The sequence below is a fragment of the Micropterus salmoides genome, unplaced genomic scaffold (assembly GCF_014851395.1).
Source record: "Micropterus salmoides isolate LMB-PRFRI ecotype aquatic unplaced genomic scaffold, ASM1485139v1 Ms_hic_scaffold_1880, whole genome shotgun sequence".
Taxonomy (NCBI): Eukaryota; Metazoa; Chordata; class Actinopteri; order Centrarchiformes; family Centrarchidae; genus Micropterus; species Micropterus salmoides.
This window is the reverse complement of record NW_024041018.1, coordinates 4,412-27,468: the sequence shown is the minus strand read 5'-3', so window position 1 is coordinate 27,468 and position 23,057 is coordinate 4,412. Positions and strand designations below refer to the sequence as shown.

Here is a 23,057-nt window from a genome sequence, read left to right as displayed (position 1 = left end):
GCTAACTTTTCCGTTACCGTAAGATGCAGCCGGAGTTCAGCAGCAGAGCCTGCATGTGAGGATCAACGTGTTTAAGTGGACTCTGTTTAAACTTTCGGGATGTTTCACCTCAGACTCATCTCCTGTTAGCCAAGAATGCTAAAGGACGTTAGCTTGTTAGCAGGAAGTAGCCGGAGCCGGAGCTCGGCCTCACAGTCGGAGCAGCTTCCATAGAGACCAAACTGTGTTTTTCACGGAGCCCAAATGTCCAAATGTCCAGATAGAGCTGTCTGAATAGACTCTGTGCTGTTCCCTTTATCTGAACATGTTTAACATCTGAATTATCTCCCGCTGTCCTACGAAGCTAATGCAGTTAGCTTAGCTTGCTAGCTGGAAACAGTCTGGAGGAAAAGCTGCTGTGAATCAGTAAAAATGTCTAAAGTGGAGAACGAGGAGGAACTTTGTGGACAACGCAAACTACTGGACGCTGTTTTCAAGCCTGGAGCAGGTTTGTACACTTTACTGCTTATTCTCACTGTAAACTGCCTTTACTGCAGTAAAAGTACTAATACCACTCTGTGAAAATACTCCACTGCGAGTAAAAGTCCTGCATTCAAACCTTCCTTCAGTAAAAGTATGTGAGTATTATCAGCAACATGTACTTACAGTATGACAGTAAAAGTACTCACAGTGCAGTAAAATGTTCCTGTCAGAGTTTCTCTGTTATATCTGATAGTAAAAGAATAAATTAACAGAGAATGGGAATACTCAAGAAAGTACTGTAAGGAAAATAAAGTGAGGCAGGTGTGATGAAGAAGTTCTTGGAGACTCATTAAGACTTACACAGTATTGTTTATGTAGCCCGGTCAGGGAAGACTGTTAACAGCATACAGACTACGAACACAAATCTGATGAAACGTTCCTGTCCACGATATTTATTTCTCTGCATTTCCCTACAAGGTTGTCTTTAACTGGTCTAAAGCTGTTGATGTTTACACTTCAATGCAACGTTGAAATCTAATGGTTTTATGTATTTGCACTTTAATCTGTGGAGACAGTGAGTTCTGTAGACATATTAGATTCCCAGAGAACACCGTTATCTGCTAGCCTAATGCCTGAACTTCAGTGTCTCAGTCCTGTCTTTCTCTATCAGCAGTACGTTTTTACTAAAGATTTAAAACTAATGTCTGACACCATAAACTCATTATGAAAGTGTTTACTGAGGTGATAAATCAGCCCCACTGTTAAACTATTTATAATGGAACCAGACTTCTTTTTGCTACCAGAGGAGTCGCCCCCTGCTGGCTGTTAATGAAGGTTTAAATTACGTCCGCATGGCTTCACTTTATTAGACCTGGAGGTTCCTACTTGATTGACATTGGAGATACAGTGAGGAAAATAAGTATTTGAACACCCTGCTATTTTGCAAGTTCTCCCACTTAGAAATCATGGAGGGGTCTGAAATTGTCATCGTAGGTGCATGTCCACTGTGAGAGACAGAATCTAAAAAAAAAAAAATCCATATTTATTTGTATGATACAGCTGCAAATAAGTATTTGAACACCTGAGAAAATCAATGTTAATATTTGGTACAGTAGCCTTTGTTTGCAATTACAGAGGTCAAATGTTTCCTGTAGTTTTTCAGCAGGTTTGCACACACTGCAGGAGGGATTTTGGCCCACTCCTCCACACAGATCTTCTCTAGATCAGTCAGGTTTCTGGGCTGTCGCTGAGAAACACGGAGTTTGAGCTCCCTCCAAAGATTCTCTATTGGGTTTAGGTCTGGAGACTGGCTAGGCCACGCCAGAACCTTGATATGCTTCTTACAGAGCCGCTCCTTGGTTATCCTGGCTGTGTGCTTCGGGTCATTGTCACGTTGGAAGACCCGGCCTCGACCCATCTTCAATGCTCTAACTGAGGGAAGGAGGTCGTTCCCCAAAATCTGGCAATCCATGGCCCCGGTCCTCCTCTCCTTAATACAGTGCAGTCGCCCTGTCCCATGTGCAGAAAAACACCCCCAAAGCATGATGCTACCACCCCCATGCTTCACAGTAGGGATGGTGTTCTTGGGATGGTGCTCATCATTCTTCTTCCTCCAAACACGGTTAGTGGAATTATGACCAAAAAGTTCTATTTTGGTCTCATCTGACCACATGACTTTCTCCCATGACTCCTCTGGATCATCCAAATGGTCATTGGCAAACTGAAGACGGGCCTTGACATGTGCTGGTTTAAGCAGGGGAACCTTCCGTGCCATGCGTGATTTCAAACCATGACGTCTTAGTGTATTACCAACAGTAACCTTGGAAACGGTGGTCCCAGCTCTTTTCAGGTCATTGACCGGCTCCTCCCGTGTAGTTCTGGGCTGATTTCTCACCTTTCTTAGGATCATTGAGACCCCACGAGGTGAGATCTTGCATGGAGCCCCAGTCCGAGGGAGATTGACAGTCATGTTTAGCTTCTTCCATTTTCTACTGATTGCTCCAACAGTGGACCTTTTTTCACCAAGCTGCTTGGCAATTTCCCCGTAGCCCTTTCCAGCCTTGTGGAGGTGTACAATTTTGTCTCTAGTGTCTTTGGACAGCTCTTTGGTCTTGGCCATGTTAGTAGTTGGATTCTTACTGATTGTATGGGGTGGACAGGTGTCTTTATGCAGCTAACAACCTCAAACAGGTGCATCTAATTTAGGATAATAAATGGAGTGCAGGTGGACATTTTGAAGGCAGACTAACAGGTCTTTGAGAGTCAGAATTCTAGCTGATAGACACGTGTTCAAATACTTATTTGCAGCTGTATCATACAAATAAATAGTTAAAAAATCATACATTGTGATTTCTGGATTTTTATTTTAGATTATGTCTCTCACAGTGGACATGCACCTACGATGACAATTTCAGACCCCTCCATGATTTCTAAGTGGGAGAACTTGCAAAATAGCAGGGTGTTCAAATACTTCAACTCTTGATTGGCCAATGGTGCACACCAAGAGTTGCAAAAAAGCTGCAGGATGTTGAGTTTCTAATGCGATAAAATGTATTTGTCAGTATTGTTTCTGCACTGACCTGATCTTTGTACTGGCCCCGGGCCATTGGACCATTGTTATTGTCAGGCCCTGCTTTTGTCTTAAGTCTAGGCTTGTACCTAATGTTCTCAGCACTGGACCAGTAGGTTGTAATGATATGCAGCTAATTAACGTCACTTCCTATATATTTAGCTAATGTTATGTAGCAGCCAAAACTTCACTGTTAGCTTTCCTGCGGAACTTCCAGACCGCAGTCTGAAGCACCAGGGGAGATGTTTGTTAACACTTACTGCCTTCGTTCTCCCAGTAGGGAAACAGACTTTTATTAACAGACACCCTGTGACCTACACAGGGAATTACGTGGTATAAACTTTTCACATGTGTGGCGCCCCTTAGTGGAACAATATCCCAGGATTGCTCAGCAAAACTCGGACTGAGAATCCAAACAGATGGTCCAAGTTTTGGTCACAATAGCTTTGATATATGAGCATTTATGTAAAATTGGATGTTAATTCTGTTAAGACTCTCTTTCTCTCTCTCTCACACACAAAGACATTGAAAAGGAGCTGTCTATATAACGTTATAGAAAAATTAATGCATTCAAGTTAACTCGAAGAAGTTAGTCTAGCTATTTTCTTAACACAATGCGTCAGTGTCGGAGACCCACCTTCAAGTAAGATATAAGCAAGCATGCATGTAGCAAGCGAGCAAGCTGGGTTGTCGAGATTAGCACGCTGTACATAGCTGCTATTAATTTCAATCCCCCGCACGTGCGAGTGAGCGGTACCACAGTTGCACGGTAATTATGTAGGAAACGCTGCACTCTGCATTTACAGATGTTTCTCTCAAAGCTAATAAGCCTGTTTCTTCCATGCTGGAATTTCACTGACTTTGTGCAATGTAACCCCGCCCCCTGGCAATCCTATCGCCAATTGGTGATCTGAAGTAGCCATGATCAGTCGCTATGAAAATAGAGAAGATCAGCCAAGCCTGCTCTAAACGAAGCTGTTTTTGAGATAATTGCAAAAATGCAAAGTTGATTGTTATAGCACAACCCTTTAGTGAATTTTAGTTTTCAGATGAGTGTATAAAAAGTTTGGTTAGGAAAAGGAAGGTGGTGACCATGGAGGAGCTGAGATTAGTAAAGCATATAAGGGATGCAAACTAGTCCTTTTAAGCTAATGAGGAGACGTTTCTTTTGGATTTCAATGTACAAATGAAATGCTTAATGTAGAAGGGAGTGAATAAATATGCTGGTACTTACGTGTTGCCTATTTAGTTAATTATAATTTCTACAGATAAATGTCAAAAGCTGTAAATTAAGACATAAATTGCAAATATGAACAATCCTTTCTACAATGATTCTGAGGTCATATTAACAGGTTTTCCTATAAAATCATTGTGGAGAGCAATAAAACTAACAAAATTGCATTTCCCAGATCTAATGGTTGTAGTTCCTCCCCAGTAGACTTCTTTTTTTTGTGTTGTTTTTTATTAGCTTCCATGGCTTTATAGAACAGATATGGTAATAATAATGGTCCAAAATGATTTTTCTATCTTCGGCTGAGAAATTTATCTGAACTCAGGACTAGTGGATTTACATATACACAAAACATGAGCATGGAGTCGCAGCTGTCTTGGTTGCATCATTTTATTTTTCCCCCGAAGAAATGCAGAGCGCATGATAGTCTTGTAGTTTTGTTTTAGTTTGAATTACAAAATATGTTGTACAAAATGTGTATCATATCAAGTAGTGGTGACAGTAATTTAAGTGTTAACCACTGCTACTGATTACTAAAATTTGTATGTATTTCATTATTCTCCACAGACGTCCAGCTGCTGTTGGTGAGTAAAGAAGAGGTTCCCCCTGAGCAGCAGGAGTGGCGCCCCAGTCTGGACCAGGAGGACCCCCCAGAGCCCCCACACATAAAGGAGGAGTGGAGCCCCAGTCTGGACCAGGAGGACCCACCAGAGCCCCCACACATAAAGGAGGAGTGGAGCCCCAGTCTGGACCAGGAGGACCCACCAGAGCCCCCACACATAAAAGAGGAGTCAAGCCCAAGTCTGGACCAGGAGGACCCACCAGAGCCCCCACACATAAAAGAGGAGTCAAGCCCAAGTCTGGACCAGGAGGACCCACAATCACCCACACATATTAAAGAGGAACAGGAGGAACTCTGTACCCGTCAGGAGGGAGAGCAGCTTCAAGGGCTGGAGGAGGCTGATATCATCAAGTTCACATTCACTCCTGTTCTTGTGAAGAGTGAAGAAGACGATGAAGAGAAACCTCAGTCCTCACAGCTTCATCAAAGACTCACTGAACAGATGAAGACAGAAGCTGATGGAGAGGACTGTGGGGAACCAGAACCAGACAGAAATGTAGATCCAGATAGACATTTACAAACAGCGACTGATGACAAGACATCACACTCCTCTGAACCTGAGACTGATGACAGTTGTGATTGGAAGGAGATCAAGGAGCCTCAGTCAGGTTCAAACCCTCTGCAAAATAACAGTGGATGTAACACTGGTGAGAAATCATTTAGCTGCTCTGAGTGTGGTAAACGATTCCGTTATAACTCAAAGCTAAAGAGACACATGAGAATTCATACAGGAGACAAACCCTTTAGTTGCTCAGTTTGCAGTAAAAGATTTAATCAGAGGGTAAATCTGACACACCACATGGCGCTCCACACGGGGGAGAAACGATACATCTGCAGTGTTTGTGGCAGAAGATTCACTTGGTCTTATCAGCTCAAAAACCATCTATGTGTTGGTCGTCAGTCCTCAGAGCTTCATCAAAGATTAACTGAACAGAAGAAAACAGAAGCTGACGGAAGGGACTGTGGAGGACCAGGACCAGCCAGGAACCAGGATGATGTGGAATGCAATAACAGAAAAACATCAAGTAGCGCCTCTGAATATTCTACAAGCTTTGGCCATGAGGGACATCTGCAAAAACACAATGGAATCCAAACAGAAGAGCTGTTTAGTTGCTCAGTTTGTGGCAAAGGCTACTACAAGAAGAACTCCCTAAGGAGTCATATGAGACTTCATTCAGAAGAAAAATGTTTCAGCTGCTCCGTTTGTAAAAAAACATTTCGATGGAGAGGAGATGTTGTAAAGCACATGAGAACACACACAGGGGAGAAACCCTTCAGTTGTTCTGTTTGTGGTAAAGGATATCCCAGGAAGAACTCCTTATTGACTCACATGAGACTTCATTCAGAAGGAAAACGTTTCAGCTGCTCAGTTTGTAAAAAAACTTTTCAAGGTAACGTGGAGGTTATGAATCACATGAGAACACACACAGGGGAGAAACCCTTCAGTTGTTCTGTTTGTGGTAAAAGATACCCCAGTAAGAACTCCTTATTGACTCATATGAGACTTCATTCAGAAGGAAAATGTTTCAGCTGCTCAGTTTGTAAAAAAACTTTCCATGGAGAGTAGAGGTTGTAAAACACATGAGAATCCACACAGGGGAGAAACCCTTCAGTTGTTCAGTCTGTGATAAAAGATTTGGAGATAAGGGAAATCTGAGACGACACTTAGCTGTCCACACAGGGGAGAAACGATTCAGTTGTTCAGTTTGTGGTAAAGGTTTTATAGAAAGCTCAACTTTGACCTCACATTTAAGAGTTCATACAGGAGAAAAACCTTTCACATGCTCAGTTTGTAAGTCGAGTTTCAGTCAGAAAAGCAATTTGTCCACCCATATGAAAACCCACACAGGGGAGAAACCCTTCAGGTGTTCTGTCTGTGGTAGAGGATTTGCGCAAAAGTCACGTCTGAGACAACACATGAGAACCCACACAGGGGAGGAACAGTCCACCAGTTGATTGGCTGGTACAACATTGGAAATGTGAGACTGATTGGCTCTGGTCTCCAATTTTGTATTGGTCAATTTAGATGCATGTTGTGCCACATAATGGTTCATATCATGCACACAGCAGCACAGACAGTAACAGACTAGTGTCAGCCACACACATACATTACACTTCAGTGCGCATTAAATTATTAAGTTAGTGCTTCAAAAGTTCCATAATAACTGTAAAGAGTTCTGTAACGGTTCAAGGACGGATTGCTGTACGTGACCTGACTTCAAACTTGGAAGCTGTAAGTGTTGACGTGTTTATTTTAAAGGTTAGCTAACTTGCCGTTAGCATATTGTGCGGCTAATGTGGCTAGCAGGCTCGGCGATGTTGGATTAATGTTGTACAGTCGAGAGAAAGCCTCATTTAAAGCTCACTAACGAGCTTAGTGTGTCTGATGCCTGCAACTGTTTTTCATGTTGCCTTCTGTAGAAATTTAATTTTAACGTTACTTAGCACAGTGGTTAGTGGTGGACATCCTATTCTGTTCCGTACCAGTGTGTGTGCACGTTGCTGCGGCGTGGACCCACCAGAGCCCCCACACATAAAAGAGGAGTCAAGCCCAAGTCTGGACCAGGAGGACCCACCAGAGCCCCCACACATAAAAGAGGAGTCAAGCCCAAGTCTGGACCAGGAGGACCCACAATCACCCACACATATTAAAGAGGAACAGGAGGAACTCTGTACCCGTCAGGAGGGAGAGCAGCTTCAAGGGCTGGAGGAGGCTGATATCATCAAGTTCACATTCACTCCTGTTCTTGTGAAGAGTGAAGAAGACGATGAAGAGAAACCTCAGTCCTCACAGCTTCATCAAAGACTCACTGAACAGATGAAGACAGAAGCTGATGGAGAGGACTGTGGGGAACCAGAACCAGACAGAAATGTAGATCCAGATAGACATTTACAAACAGCGACTGATGACAAGACATCACACTCCTCTGAACCTGAGACTGATGACAGTTGTGATTGGAAGGAGATCAAGGAGCCTCAGTCAGGTTCAAACCCTCTGCAAAATAACAGTGGATGTAACACTGGTGAGAAATCATTTAGCTGCTCTGAGTGTGGTAAACGATTCCGTTATAACTCAAAGCTAAAGAGACACATGAGAATTCATACAGGAGACAAACCCTTTAGTTGCTCAGTTTGCAGTAAAAGATTTAATCAGAGGGTAAATCTGACACACCACATGGCGCTCCACACGGGGGAGAAACGATACATCTGCAGTGTTTGTGGCAGAAGATTCACTTGGTCTTATCAGCTCAAAAACCATCTATGTGTTGGTCGTCAGTCCTCAGAGCTTCATCAAAGATTAACTGAACAGAAGAAAACAGAAGCTGACGGAAGGGACTGTGGAGGACCAGGACCAGCCAGGAACCAGGATGATGTGGAATGCAATAACAGAAAAACATCAAGTAGCGCCTCTGAATATTCTACAAGCTTTGGCCATGAGGGACATCTGCAAAAACACAATGGAATCCAAACAGAAGAGCTGTTTAGTTGCTCAGTTTGTGGCAAAGGCTACTACAAGAAGAACTCCCTAAGGAGTCATATGAGACTTCATTCAGAAGAAAAATGTTTCAGCTGCTCCGTTTGTAAAAAAACATTTCGATGGAGAGGAGATGTTGTAAAGCACATGAGAACACACACAGGGGAGAAACCCTTCAGTTGTTCTGTTTGTGGTAAAGGATATCCCAGGAAGAACTCCTTATTGACTCACATGAGACTTCATTCAGAAGGAAAACGTTTCAGCTGCTCAGTTTGTAAAAAAACTTTTCAAGGTAACGTGGAGGTTATGAATCACATGAGAACACACACAGGGGAGAAACCCTTCAGTTGTTCTGTTTGTGGTAAAAGATACCCCAGTAAGAACTCCTTATTGACTCATATGAGACTTCATTCAGAAGGAAAATGTTTCAGCTGCTCAGTTTGTAAAAAAACGTTTCCATGGAGAGTAGAGGTTGTAAAACACATGAGAATCCACACAGGGGAGAAACCCTTCAGTTGTTCAGTCTGTGATAAAAGATTTGGAGATAAGGGAAATCTGAGACGACACTTAGCTGTCCACACAGGGGAGAAACGATTCAGTTGTTCAGTTTGTGGTAAAGGTTTTATAGAAAGCTCAACTTTGACCTCACATTTAAGAGTTCATACAGGAGAAAAACCTTTCACATGCTCAGTTTGTAAGTCGAGTTTCAGTCAGAAAAGCAATTTGTCCACCCATATGAAAACCCACACAGGGGAGAAACCCTTCAGGTGTTCTGTCTGTGGTAGAGGATTTGCGCAAAAGTCACGTCTGAGACAACACATGAGAACCCACACAGGGGAGGAACAGTCCACCAGTTGATTGGCTGGTACAACATTGGAAATGTGAGACTGATTGGCTCTGGTCTCCAATTTTGTATTGGTCAATTTAGATGCATGTTGTGCCACATAATGGTTCATATCATGCACACAGCAGCACAGACAGTAACAGACTAGTGTCAGCCACACACATACATTACACTTCAGTGCGCATTAAATTATTAAGTTAGTGCTTCAAAAGTTCCATAATAACTGTAAAGAGTTCTGTAACGGTTCAAGGACGGATTGCTGTACGTGACCTGACTTCAAACTTGGAAGCTGTAAGTGTTGACGTGTTTATTTTAAAGGTTAGCTAACTTGCCGTTAGCATATTGTGCGGCTAATGTGGCTAGCAGGCTCGGCGATGTTGGATTAATGTTGTACAGTCGAGAGAAAGCCTCATTTAAAGCTCACTAACGAGCTTAGTGTGTCTGATGCCTGCAACTGTTTTTCATGTTGCCTTCTGTAGAAATTTAATTTTAACGTTACTTAGCACAGTGGTTAGTGGTGGACATCCTATTCTGTTCCGTACCAGTGTGTGTGCACGTTGCTGCGGCGTGTAAATTGACTTGATAGACAGGCCCTGAAGGTAACGATTGTTGACTAGCACCCAGCAGCTAGCTTGCTCTGACCATAAAGCTGCTGTTAGCGGCTCGCTGTGCAGCGAGGTGAGACACTCTTAGGCCCCCGTACTGCGTTTTTCTTTTTAAACGGAGACCTTTTGCTACGTTTGCACCTCCCGTCCACACTAAAACAGAGAAGTTTGGAAATGCTGCCGACCCACGTTTTGCGTTTCAAAACTCCGGAGGGCGTTTTAGTGAAGACGGGCCAAAACGGAGGACTTTAGAAACAATGACGCAGACGCTCGGCTCTCTGATTGGGTCTTAAAAGGTTTTTGACTTGGTATTTTTATTAAAATATTCTGTATCGTGCAAATAAGACTTACCTGCCTACACTTGTACTGTGCATGTCGCCGTTTACTTTGCGACGACTCCCAGTCTGTTTTCTGCCGCCACAGTCCCGTGTTACATTCAGCTCGTTATTGGTGCATGCAAAAAAAAAACTGGTGTGATTCTTTGTCTGCATTTCTTTATTCTTTCACCAAATCTTCTATAACTACGGAATCTGCTTCATGTTTACACCGGCACGCGCATGCCCAGTGCACCTGAACGGCCAATAGCTGTGCGTTTTCAGTCATTTGCTGGTGTGGACGGAGATCATAATCGTTTTAATTCTCTGTTTGTAAACTAAAACGGAGCAGTGTGGACGGGGCCTTACTCTGCTATATGTTACCAAATTACTTCAATGATGAAAATGCAGAAAAATGTGGTAATACTGGATACTGCGCTTTTGAGCCCCAACATATTACCGCGGAGGAAATGACTTCACCGTGATGATTTTGATAATATAATTATATATTAGTTCATTTTCTACTTAAACAAATAAACAAACCCCCTTTTGATTATCCCTGAGGTGCGCAAATAAAAAAAACATGATTTTAGTTTATTTAAAAATGAGATATCCTGATTACACACAAAAACAACCGTGATTTAGGATAATAAACACAAACAGAGATCTGTTTATGCAAAAGAACGCCTCAAGTATGTTGCACAGTTAAATCAGGAATTACATTTAATTTGACCTGCAGTCAATACTTGCATGCAGTTAAATGTATTCTCATAAATATGTCAACAGGACAAATTACGTAAAAGGACGTATTTATTTTACACTCTTTTCAAATTAGGGATCCAAATTATGGACCTGGATCCTTCAGTGCATGTGTCCCCCTCCACCACCGTCACCACTCAGGAGGGATGCGATTGTCTGCAGATCGATTATGAAGGGGTGGAGCTCCGGTGCACAAGCATCGCGTGTATATCCGCGCTTCATCCACCTAACATCATCATTTTTGTTGCTTCAAACCAAAAAGAACGTCAGTGTCACGCTGTGTTAAATTTATTTATTAGCTTTTCTGTCAGAGTTTGTCATCCTTATTTTCATGCAGTCATTAGTATTAATATTAATAAAGGCCATTTCAATCACTATTTATAGGCAGCTATGGTTGTTAAGAGGGTGGCGCAGGGAGCTCGCTCTCCTGCGCCATGATGGTTTATGCCTCCTTCCATTTACCTCGGAAGTGCTGGGAATGACGTCCGGCCGAGTTGACCGGCTTCCAGTTACAAGTCAGAAAACCTCGCTCAGCCAGCCGTTGCTGACAACTAGTCAGGCTAACCATTGTTACCAACACCGGTAAAAAAACAAACACATTATGCAGTACATACTCATATTAAACACATTAGCAACATGTCCACAGACACTACTTTGTGTACCGCATTCTCTATGAGGTACTAATACACAGAAATGCTGATACACAGTATAAACTACAGCTTTCCCTAACTGTTTGTACACGGAGCTGCCATCTTGGATCAAGAAGCTAGAGGTAGTGCAGTTCTCCCAAGTTTCTGAATCTGATGCGTCTTAAGGGGTCGTTCCAACTGGAACACACCGTTATCATTAACAAACAGGTTTCTCTGCAGAGCAGCTCCTTCTGACCAGGCCATTACAGTCTGTACATTTTTCCCCATCAGAAATGTTCCAGTGAATAAAGAATATTTTGTTTCAGGTGTTTCCTACAATCAGGTGTTCATTCTTTTTTTATTTCAGCTGATTTATGAATTGTAGTAAACTTTTTGTAAACCAGTTACTAATAAAATGTGTAATGCTTTAATTAGGTGTGTTGATTCATCACTTGGAAAACCAAATAGTTATGGATATAATAAGTCATAACTGTAAGTAGTTTATAGATCATCTGCAGCAAATATTTGTAAAAGATCCAACTGTATTTAATCAAAATGCAGGAAGTAAAGTAAAAATGACACAAAGCATGTTTTCTTTCACTACACTGCCTGAATGTAATTAGCAGCTAGTAGACTTTTCCTTTTCTCAAGCTTAACAAATTAAGATTCTGTTGTATTTACAAACAGATCCAATACGTAAGTCCTGTTGTGTGTCCTGCGAGTCACATGCTACACTTTCTAAAGAGAGCCAGCCACTCAACAAGATGAAGATTATCCTTATCATGGGTTACCTAGGAGACGGACCACAGAGCGCTTCCACCTACCAAGCAGACTAAGAGAGGAAGAGTTTGACTTTCAATAATCCCATATATGTCTTATGTGGTGTAATATTTTCCACTAAGTGTACCGGTGTTTTATATAATTAACATCTGTGAGATTTTGGCTCATGCATGCTGCTTTTCCATGAGAAGTGAGTTTAAACCGTGGCTCACGGCTGAGAAGGTGTTTTCTCATAGACTCTACATTTATTCTCTAGCTTTCAATGTTTAGCCTGTTTTTCTTGGACTCTTTAATCCCCCTTCTGCCCTTCAACCGAATCACTCGCACTTGTTTCAATAAATATCACAAAGAAAACTGTTTGTTGTAACTAATGTATTTGTTAATTTCTTCACAAGGAAATATACAATTTCCACCACAGTTGTTTCGGAGAGTCACCAACCGTCTCTTTGGTTTAGCTCAGCAAACGATCCTGACCTGGGGAAACCTATTTGATTTTACCTTTAAAGACGGAAAATTCTAATGCCTGTCTGCACTTTTGTACTTTTTAAAACTGTACAAATTTACCCTCTGTCATCTGCAAAAAGATGCTGTAAAGTCAAAATCTAAAATCAGATCAATATCTGATGGGACCACAGCATCAGTTCTTCTAGGTACACCTGAACATGGTTATTGAAGGACCTCTGCAGGTAGTTTGACCCAAACATGTTGGAGAACTCCCTGCAGTCCCCCGCTGCTTCTCTCTCTTAATCCCAGACAGACTGGATGATGTTGAGATCAGGGCTCTGTATGGACAAATAGATGATGTACTCTGTAATGTGTCATGTATGCTTGTTTTCAGTTTTTAGCCCTATTGTTATAGAATATATAGATTATATAATATAGAATTTCCCCACAAGGTATAACAATAAAAATTGAATTGAATTGAACTGAACTGACAGTAAGTAACTGACAGACCACTGTGTCTACTGTCATCAAAGTTGCCCCTTTCTTTGCGCTTCTTCAAAAGAGCTTTGATGGCACATCAAACCCCTCTTCTGGCTGGGACTGTGGAGCCCCCAAAGGGTCATGAATACAGATGGATGTGATGAGCACAAGAGTCTCTGATTTCCTGTTGCTTTGCACAGTATTGTTTACACTATGTTTGTTTGTGTAACCTGTAAAGCACATTAAACTGCTCTGGAGGATAAATTGTGCTGTAAAAATAAAGTCACATTGCCTTTCTTTCAGCATTTCCCACAAACGCTGATTCATTATATCATTTACAAATGGTGACATTTTTAATAGATAAAAATTATTGTAGGCTACATTTTGTTTTTCATGTGTGCAGTCTTTGCAAACAAAGAAACAAAAGTAACATGTTTTTTAAATTCTTAATATTAAAATGTAGGTTCGGTTGATGTTTGGGAGCATCTCAATAAACTGGTGGCGCATGCGTACAGAGGCTCTCTGGCTCTGCAGGTCGATATTGGCAAAATGGCCCGTTTCGAACAGACAATGAGCCTGTAAGTGAGGATCAACGTGTTTAAGTGGACTCTGTTTAAACTTTCGGGATGTTTCACCTCAGACTCATCTCCTGTTAGCCAAGAATGCTAAAGGAAGTTAGCTTGTTAGCAGGAAGTAGCCGGAGCCGGAGCTCGGCCTCACAGTCGGAGCAGCTTCCATAGAGACCAAACTGTATTTTTCACGGAGCCCAAATGTCCAAATGTCCAGATAGAGCTGTCTGAATAGACTCTGTGCTGTTCCCTTTATCTGAACATGTTTAACATCTGAATTATCTCCCGGTGTCCTACGAAGCTAATGCAGTTAGCTTAGCTTGCTAGCTGGAAACAGTCTGGAGGAAAAGCTGCTGTGAATCAGTAAAAATGTCTAAAGTGGAGAACGAGGAGGAACTTTGTGGACAACGCAAACTACTGGACGCTGTTTTCAAGCCTGAAGCAGGTTTGTACACTTTACTGCTTATTCTCACGGTAAACTGCTGGAAACCAGCTCCACTATAATAAGAGAGGTAGTTTATTGTCATATAAACAGCAGTGATGAATCAGTCAATGAAACTCTGTTCTGGGCCCATAAAACATGTTCATGAAAAGAAAATCACGCAGGTAAAAATAGTATAATATAATACTGTAGTCAGCCGGTGTACATTGGTCAGAAACTGTCATGTTGACAGGTTGTGCATTAACATAATGTGTACATGTGTTATGAAAACTGGTAATAGACAGGTAGTGCACATAAATCACACTGATGTTTAAACCAGAGGAATCAGAATCAGAAGGAGCTTTACTGCCAAGTAGTGTTTTACACATACAAGGAATTGTAATATGAACAATTGTAATTGTAATACAGCTTGTAATATAAAAGTGTTTATACAGAGATGGAAACAGGGAAAACCTTAAGGATGTGAAGTAATGATTATAATAATTTAAGGCTATTTTTGGGGCTTTTTGCCTTTGTTGGATAGCAGCTGAAGAGAGACGGAAGTTGGACAACATGCAGCAAACAGCCCTGGACTGCATACCAGGAGAGCTACCGTCCGCAAAAAGGCCAGAGCATGAGGAAATCAGCAAAAATCAAAGTTAATCAAAATCAGAGTTAAAAGGAGGGAGAAGAATACAGTTGTATGAACAAACAGAACACAGCCAAACAGGAGGGATATATGTTTACTTTCTATAAGGTTGTTTCTTATTTCACAATTTTAATTTTACCACATTCTCCACCTTATTTTAGTGCTTTAGTTTTATTCACTACTCGAATCTGCTCACTATGCTTTTCCCTTCAGTTCTCTTTTCCACACCTACACCTCTGCTTCAGACACACCTGCTTGCCCCTCGTCTCTCTGTTTCTCTCTCCCTCTCTGCTTAGTTGATTTTCTCCACCAGCAGCAGAGTTTTATAAAGTTGCCAAAAAACACAGATATCGTGTTTTGGATCTTCCCACCTGCGATTCCATTTTTCAGCAGCAGGTGTGCCGCGTGTGGACGAGCCTATCATCAGAGTTGTGATTGTCTTCACTTCCACCAGTGGCTTTCGTGGCCCTTGATTCCACCTTGGTTTTCCCCCTCTTTTCCAGAGGACATCCAATGTCTGTTCTGCTGTGTGATAGGCTTTTAGATCAAGTCATGTTGAGGAAAAAATGCCCAATTTTGTTATTGACACATTTGATAATGATCCTTTTCCTAATTTTCACCAAGCCCTCCTTCCACATATGTGTATACAAAGTGTGCATCATTTTCCCACATTTTTAAGAAAGTAGTGGTGTCACTGGTTTAAATGTTAACAGAAAGTTTTTGTATGTATTTCATTATTCTCCACAGACGTCCAGCTGCTGTTGGTGAGTGAAGAAGCGGTTCCCACTAAGCAACAGGATGGAGCCCCAGTCGGGACCAGGAGGACCCACCAGAGCCGCCACACATTAAAGAGGAGTGGATCTCCGGTCTGGACCAGGAGGACCCAACAGAGCCGCCACACATTAAAGAGGAACAGGAGGAACTCTGGATCAGTCGGGACGGAGAGCAGTTACGAGGGCTGAAGGAGGCTGATATCATCAAGTTCACATTCACTCCTGTCCCTGTGAAGAGTGAAGAAGATGTGACAGACTGTGATAGACATTTACAACTAGATACTGATGACAAAATGTCAGACTGCTCTGAACCTGAGACTGATGACAGTTGTAATTGGCATGAGACCAGGGAACCTCAGTCAGGTTTAAACCCTCTGCAAAATAATATTAAATGTAACACTGGTGAGAAATCATTTAGTTGCTCTGAGTGTGGTAAACTGTTCAGGCAAAACTCACAGCTGAAGAGACACATGATAATCCACACAGGAGAAAAACCTTTCCCATGTTCAGTTTGTACAAAACGTTTCGGTGACAGAGGCACTTTATCCAAACACATGAGAATCCACACAGGTGAGAAACCCTTCAGTTGTTCTGTATGTGGTAAAATATTCACACAAAACTCAACTTTGACCGAACACTTAAGAGTTCATACAGGAGAAAAACCTTTCACATGTTCAGTTTGTCAAACAAGTTTCAGTCTCAAAAACACTTTATCCAAACATATGAGAATCCACACAGGAGAGAAGCCCTTCAGTTGTTCTTTCTGTGGTAAAATATTTACACAAAACTCTACTTTGACTAAACACTTAAGAGTTCATACAGGAGAAAAACCTTTCACATGTTCAGTTTGCAAAGCAAGGTTCAGTAGCAGAAGCAATTTATCGCAACACATGAGAACCCACACAAGAGAGAAATCATTTAGTTGCAGCAGCTGTGATAAAAGTTTCACTGAGCTTAATGTTTTAAAAGACCACAAGTGTACTGGTTAGAGCAGTGTATGTAAATGAAGCTGCAGAGATGCTTGTTGAGCCAACAGGACTGAAGAACTGAGGGCAAGACTTGGCTCAACACTGATCAGTTCAGAACTGTGTGACAGACTACAAAATAAGCCACCTGATCATTTTCATTCTGTTTTCAGTTGGGTTTAGATTATTTAGTCGTTCTCGGGGTGCTTTATGGTATTACTTGTATTCATTGATTTTAAAATGGTCTAAAATTATTTTGCGCCACGTGTACAGCCCTGAAGTCAACATGTGTTGTTTTAATTGTGATTTACAATTGACTTGACTTACCTCACAACAACACAGTTTATTTCTAATTGAATGGACTCTCCCAGTCTTGAATTGATCCCATTAGACGCTTTTCCACCAGAAGTACTTTTAATACCAGGATCTGCTTTTCAAGGAACTAAAAGGTTCCTTCAGCCCATTGTTGTGTGCGTTCCCACCGTGGTCTAAAGACCTGCGAAAATTAGGCTAATTAACCAGCTGAAGAAAAAGCGATGGCCATGCGTCGTTATTCATTAACCACGATCCGTGAGCAGAATTTATAATGAATATCTAATTTCATTGGAATATAATGAAAAACTAAAGGCTTAGCTTGACCAACAGCTTTTTTGTGTGGGAGTGCAATGAAGAGAGAATTTAATGACAAACTCTATAAATCCATCAAGTTCTTAGAAGAACTCTAGCACAGAGAAAGCAACACAAACCATAATGATGTGACAGTTTGGAAGGTTATGAAAACATTTCCAGCTGACAGGAGCTGCAGATCAGCTGCAGGACTCGCGTCTATGTCGCCTGAGTGTCGGAGGAACAGGATTTTTAATGAGCTTTATTACCTGCTTTAATCAACTGGCCCATTTGTTTTGGAGAGGAGGAGACCGTCTTCAGCTGCTTGTAGAAACATCCTGACTGATGAAAACTTTAAACAATAAATGAGTCACAAATGAGTCCATCCTCACCTCCTCCATCACCACCTGGTACGCTGCTGCCACTGCCAGGGACAAGGGCAGGCTGCAGCGCATCATTCGCTCTGCAGAGAAGGTGATTGGCTGCAATCTTCCTTCTCTTCTGGACCTGTACGCCTCCAGGACTCTGAGGCGAGCAGGAAAGATCGCAGCTGACTCCTCCACCCCAGACACAAACTGTTTCAGACTCTCCCCTCTGGCAGGAGGCTGCGGTCCATCAGGACCAAAAACTTTGCACCACAAAAACAGTTTCTTTCCGACTGCAGTTAGCCTCATTAACGAGGCGGGGCCCCCACTAACACCGACTCATGGCCCCCCCTCAAACACACACACTGCTGACCCCATGTTGGAACAACACTTAACGCTGAATTGAGAATTTCTGCACATACTTGTAATTATCCTGTTTTATTTGACATTATTTTTCCTATAGTATTATGGTATTATTTTGTATACTTGTAAATTTTTGTTCTTTTGCCTTTTATGTATTTATATTTATGTTCATGTGTACTTTAAAGCACCAACATATACCACGGCAAATTATGTAGGTGAAAATGTACTTTGCATTCAGATTCTGGTTTGGACCCAGTATTAAGTGTTACAACACACTGCTGCACGCTGGCTGCTATTTCCAAGCTATAAATATAACACTGATGGACGAGCTCAGGCCATCGGCGAGACCTGTGTGCTATTTGACTGGTGATTATGATTTACTGGTTTGCAAATAATGGTGGGAAAAAAACACCTGAAATGCTTGAATTAAAGTGAGCAGCCTCTGGGCTTCACCATTCAGAAATTCACGGCAAGGCAAGCCCCATCCTCCCAAAGTACCAGTACTTTCAGAAAGTACTGCCCCCTGAGCAGGGACCTTTTTCAGGGGGTTAAAATAAAGACCCTGGAAATAAATTAAGACCCTGGTTCCCTGCGGTGGAAATGCAGTTGGTTCCTCCAAAGGTTCCCGGTTCTGGGGTATGATTCCTGCGGTGGGTAAAACATGAACAATTGATTGGTAAAATGCTCGTGCTGTATTTGTGTTTTTTCTCTCAAATCAAAAGTCTTTTAAAGCAGAGGTTTCCATACAGTACTCAGATTAGGGCTGTGCGAACTTGAATCACAATTTGGATTTTGGCTTCTAACCATAATAAGAATAAGTTAATCGAGATAAAACGATGGCTGTAGCTTAATTTAGAAGCTCACGTGTTATTTCACTCCTGATCCAACCAGGAGGGTTTCATGTTTGTTACGGTCTGTCCAAGTCTTCCTGTCTCTTTTTAGTTTTCTACTTCAGAGTATATCAAGCTAGAAGAAATAACTAGATGATGACTTCTTATTAACAAACGTTTCCTCTGCCAGATGTGTCCAGTTTGTAGTTGTAGGAATCAAAGTCTTGTTGTCAGTCCCTGATATGACGTGTCTGTGTTTACAGGACATCTAGTGGCTGAAAGTGGTCAAAGCAGGAACTGAAAGGACCTGCAAGTTCAATGTTACAGTGTCTTTGAATTGATCTTTAAAATCATCTGCTGTATAACAAAACAACAAACGCAAAAACAAACAACTTTTTATATTAAAAAGTAGGTCTTCTTTATAAATACAATATATATGCAGCCATATTCTTGCTACAAGAAAAGTTAAATTGTTTTTGCAAGAATATTTTTAAAATCTAAAAGGACCATGTTGCAGAATTCTGATTCAGTGCCGGAGAACTTTCAGCCCTGTAAGAGTAATATGATGCCGTCAGATTAAACAGTGAACACTAGAATATTACACACTGTCATAGTTATACTTAGAGTTGGCTGTATTACAATGTATTGTACATTATGCGTTTCTGTATTTTTTACTTTAATTTGTGGTATTTCTATATTTACTTCAGCAAAGAATCCACCATTATTCTACTATTATCAATTCTTAATAAACAGATAAGAGCGTGTAAATAAAACTTTGGTGACTTTTAATTTGAAAAAGTGTAAATTGTTACCGGAAGCAGGTGAACTTCCGGTTGCTAAGATGCTAATATTTTCCTTTCTGTCACCGTGAGATGCAGCCGGAGTTCAGCAGCAGAGCCTGCATGTGAGGATCAACGTGTTTAAGTGGACTCTGTTTAAACTTTCGGGATGTTTCACCTCAGACTCATCTCCTGTTAGCCAAGAATGCTAAAGGAAGTTAGCTTGTTAGCAGGAAGTAGCCGGAGCCGGAGCTCGGCCTCACAGTGTGTATTTTATCAGAGTGAGCTGCGTGTCTGTAACGGAGTGTGTCTGGAGGAAAAGCTGTTGTAAACATGTCTAAAGTCCAAACGCTGAGAGCTTTTGTCCAGCAGCGACTAAGTGCGGCTGCTGAAGAGATATTTGAGCTGTTTGAAAGAACGATAGCAGAGTACGAGGAGGAACTTTGTGGACAACGCAAACTACTGGACGCTGTTTTCAAGCCTGAAGTCCGGTTACACAGAGCAGGTTTGTGCACTTTACTGCTTATTCTCACTGGAAACTGCCTTTACTGCAGTAAAAGTACTAATACCACTCTGTGACATGTTACGTTGGCTTTCGTTGATCTTTCACTGGAGGCTCAGTCATGTGAACTAGGCTGAATATTTTAAATGAGATGTTCTGTTCTTTGTAACATACAGTCATGCTGGGTTCACACACAACGCGAGTTTGTAACTGCCCTCGGTAGGTTGAGCCAGAGATGCCTCTGAGCTAGAGTCCAAGTCTCTGAGCTAGAGTCCAAGTCTCTGAGCTAGAGTCCAAGTCTCTGAGCTAGAGTCTCAAGTCTCAAGTCTCTGAGCTAGAGTCTCAAGTCTCTGAGCTAGAGTCTCAAGTCTCTGAGCTAGAGTCTCAAGTCTCTGAGCTAGAGTCCAAGTCTCAAGTCTCTGAGCTAGAGTCCAAGTCTCAAGTCTCTGAGCTAGAGTCCAAGTCTCAAGTCTCTGAGCTGGAGTCCAAGTCTCAAGTCTCTGAGCTGGAGTCCAAGTCTCAAGTCTCTGAGCTAGAGTCCAAGTCTCAAGTCTCTGAGCTAGAGTCTCAAGTCTCTGAGCTAGAGTCCAAGTCTCTGAGCTAGAGTCCAAGTCTCTGAGCTAGAGTCCAAGTCTCTGAGCTAGAGTCCAATTCTCAAGTCTCAAGTCTCTGAGCTAGAGTCCAAGTCTCAAGTCTCTGAGCTGGAGTCCAAGTCTCAAGTCTCTGAGCTAGAGTCTCAAGTCTCTGAGCTGGAGTCCAAGTCTCAAGTCTCTGAGCTAGAGTCTCAAGTCTCAAGTCTCTGAGCTAGAGTCTCAAGTCTCAAGTCTCTGAGCTAGAGTCTCAAGTCTCAAGTCTCTGAGCTAGAGTCCAAGTCTCAAGTCTCTTGTGGTTATAATGAATGTTGTTTCACCAAACCATTCAAAGCAGGCTGATTATAAAACTGCTTTGCTAGAAGGGATTCTGTAACTGTAACCTGTTTTTCACTTACAGAGCACAACCATGTGATGTGCAATGCAATTAATGACGACGTAAATGATTACGTTAATCGACCACCACAAGTTTGGCAAGTAAACAAACGCTCATTCATCTTTTCATAACAAACAAGAGTTAACCTCCAGTAGGTCGTACCTAAAGCAAGAAGCAAGCTAACGTTAGATGGCCAATGCTGAGCTAAACATGGTTACTAACCTATTTTGCGTTCAGCACTTCTTTGTTTGGGTCTTGTTGTATGAAGTTTTAAAGCTATGATGACTGGCTCAGCAGCTGCCGCTGTTCGTTGTCTCACGTGTGGCCGCGTGTTGCAGATGACGTGTTACGTATCAGACGTTTCCTAAAAATAAGCATTGTTCACGAGTCCCGCACCTCGAGTCCGAGTCGAGTCTGAAGTCTTTTGAGGACTAGTCTCAAGTTGAGTCTGAAGGCACTGTGTGTCCGATTTACGTCGGATTTGAGTCAGAAAGACGGCGTAGGTGACGGGGCTACGCAGATGCTACGCCGTCGCCTGATGGGCACCTCCTCCAAAATGTACCTACACGTCGACACGGACCGTAAAGGCCCATTTATACTCCTGCGTAGGGTCTACGGCGTAGGTACGCACGTAGACCCTACGCAGGAGTAAGTATAGGAGTAAATGCGCAAATATATTGATTCACTGTGTTAGAGCCTAGTAAATGTTACTTCCAGTCGGCTCGGAGGCATTGCGAGGCTACCCAGCCGACCAATCACAGTGCTTATGGTCCGCATCGACTCGACGTGTAGTTACATTTTTGAGGTGCACGTCAGGCAGATTTGACGCAGAAGTATAAATTGCACTTTAGCTCTGACTTCAAGGGGAAAGTACATGAACACACAACAACATTACCAGGATTAAATAAATAATAGGGAAATTACATCGGTTAGAGGCTCTGAATTTCAAACACCTCTGTGTCTCTAGCGTGTGCTTTCAGAGAATCCAGTCCGACTGCAGGTGTTCATTGGTTCAAAAGTCTCCAAAGTAACTAGTAAGATAAGATGGTAAAACTGTAGATGATAAATGGTCTGTATTTGTTTAGCACCTTTCTAGTATTTGCGACCACTCAAAGAACTTTTACACATCACATTCACCTATTCACGCACTGATGTCAGAGGCTAAGGTGCCCGCTGCACATCCGAATGAAAATAATACACATTAACACACTCATTGCGAAGCCACTGTGGTTCAGTGTCTTGGAAAAAGTCAAAACCACTAAAGTGTTCCGTTATACCGTTGCTGTGGTATCGGACCCATTCTTTCACAAATGTTTGTGGAAGCAGGCTGCATGGCTCGATGCTTGATTTATGCACCTGTGGCCATGGAAGTGAACAGCTGAATTCAGTGATTCAGAAGGCTATCCTAAAACTCATAGTGTCTTATGTTGTTGCTAAAAAATAAAATATGTGTTCAGTGGGAAAAAGATGAGATTTTTTACCCAGACAATTCAAAAGAACACATTTTAGAGCTGTAATCGCCAAACAGGCGATACTGTGAAACCGTGAAATTTTTGCTTAAGGTCATCATTCCGTCAACATCTCATTACGATACCTACACACTGTATACAATTGCAAATAGAATATGGGATCCATTCTATTTCTCCAAGGGCTGCACAATTAATCAAATAGTGATGGCGTTTACGATTTTAGCTTCACATAATTAAATGAACATGACCGACTGCGATGTCGCCGTTTGAAATGTGTGCTCCGCTCATGGAAAACATCAAGCGCTTCCTAAACTTACAAACAAGGGGCTGATTTGGCTGCGCGCGAACCCTCCTGCTGCTACACTAGACAGCAAAGTCCACAAGTCCGCATGTGTCACTTGGGAGTTCACGCAGCCTTAGCTCCGCGAAGAATACACAAGTTTTTGATTGAAGCCGCATAAAGATGGAACAGATGGAAATGGGCAGGAAGTCAGACACTGAATGGCAGAGAGAATCCGGTCAATTTTCCAAACAAAACACCCTGTGTCCCGATCATAAACCAACAATAACTTAAAACAGACAAAAA

General features: G+C 42.0%; 3 protein-coding genes across 7 annotated transcripts; all 3 read left to right on the top strand.

Moving 5' to 3' along the window:
• LOC119909736 (gastrula zinc finger protein XlCGF48.2-like) lies at nt 1–15,840 on the top strand. 5 transcript variants are annotated; one of them, XM_038727954.1, is made up of 3 exons: nt 1–487; nt 4,830–6,275; nt 12,198–12,635. In XM_038727954.1, exons 1-3 carry the CDS (start codon nt 412–414, stop codon nt 12,344–12,346), a joined length of 1,671 nt encoding a protein of 556 aa, XP_038583882.1. In that variant the 5' UTR covers nt 1–411; the 3' UTR covers nt 12,347–12,635. The 5 variants fall into 5 exon arrangements, with proteins under 5 accessions (XP_038583882.1, XP_038583881.1, XP_038583884.1 ...); XM_038727955.1 differs by lacking the exons at nt 1–487; nt 4,830–6,275; nt 12,198–12,635 and adding exons at nt 13,803–14,228; nt 14,752–14,862; nt 15,601–15,840; XM_038727953.1 differs by lacking the exon at nt 12,198–12,635 and having other exon boundaries at nt 4,830–6,582.
• LOC119909735 (gastrula zinc finger protein XlCGF57.1-like) lies at nt 6,844–10,285 on the top strand. The gene has a single exon (XM_038727952.1). The coding sequence runs from the start codon at nt 7,271–7,273 to the stop codon at nt 9,215–9,217; it is 1,947 nt and encodes a 648-aa protein (XP_038583880.1). The 5' UTR covers nt 6,844–7,270; the 3' UTR covers nt 9,218–10,285.
• LOC119909738 (gastrula zinc finger protein XlCGF71.1-like) lies at nt 15,644–17,657 on the top strand. Its single transcript, XM_038727958.1, has one exon. The coding sequence runs from the start codon at nt 15,920–15,922 to the stop codon at nt 16,613–16,615; it is 696 nt and encodes a 231-aa protein (XP_038583886.1). The 5' UTR covers nt 15,644–15,919; the 3' UTR covers nt 16,616–17,657.
• Nucleotides 17,658–23,057: the final 5,400 nt, after the last annotated feature.

Excerpts from the sequence above, each read along its gene's own strand:
- LOC119909736 (XM_038727953.1), top strand. The coding sequence starts at position 412 with ATGTCTAAAGTGGAGAACGAGGAGGAACTTTGTGGACAACGCAAACTA. Across the intron at positions 488-4,829 it reads TGTTTTCAAGCCTGGAGCAG|ACGTCCAGCTGCTGTTGGTG; the intron begins GTTTGTACACTT and ends TATTCTCCACAG.
- LOC119909738 (XM_038727958.1), top strand. The coding sequence starts at position 15,920 with ATGTCAGACTGCTCTGAACCTGAGACTGATGACAGTTGTAATTGGCAT.
- LOC119909735 (XM_038727952.1), top strand. The coding sequence starts at position 7,271 with ATGCCTGCAACTGTTTTTCATGTTGCCTTCTGTAGAAATTTAATTTTA.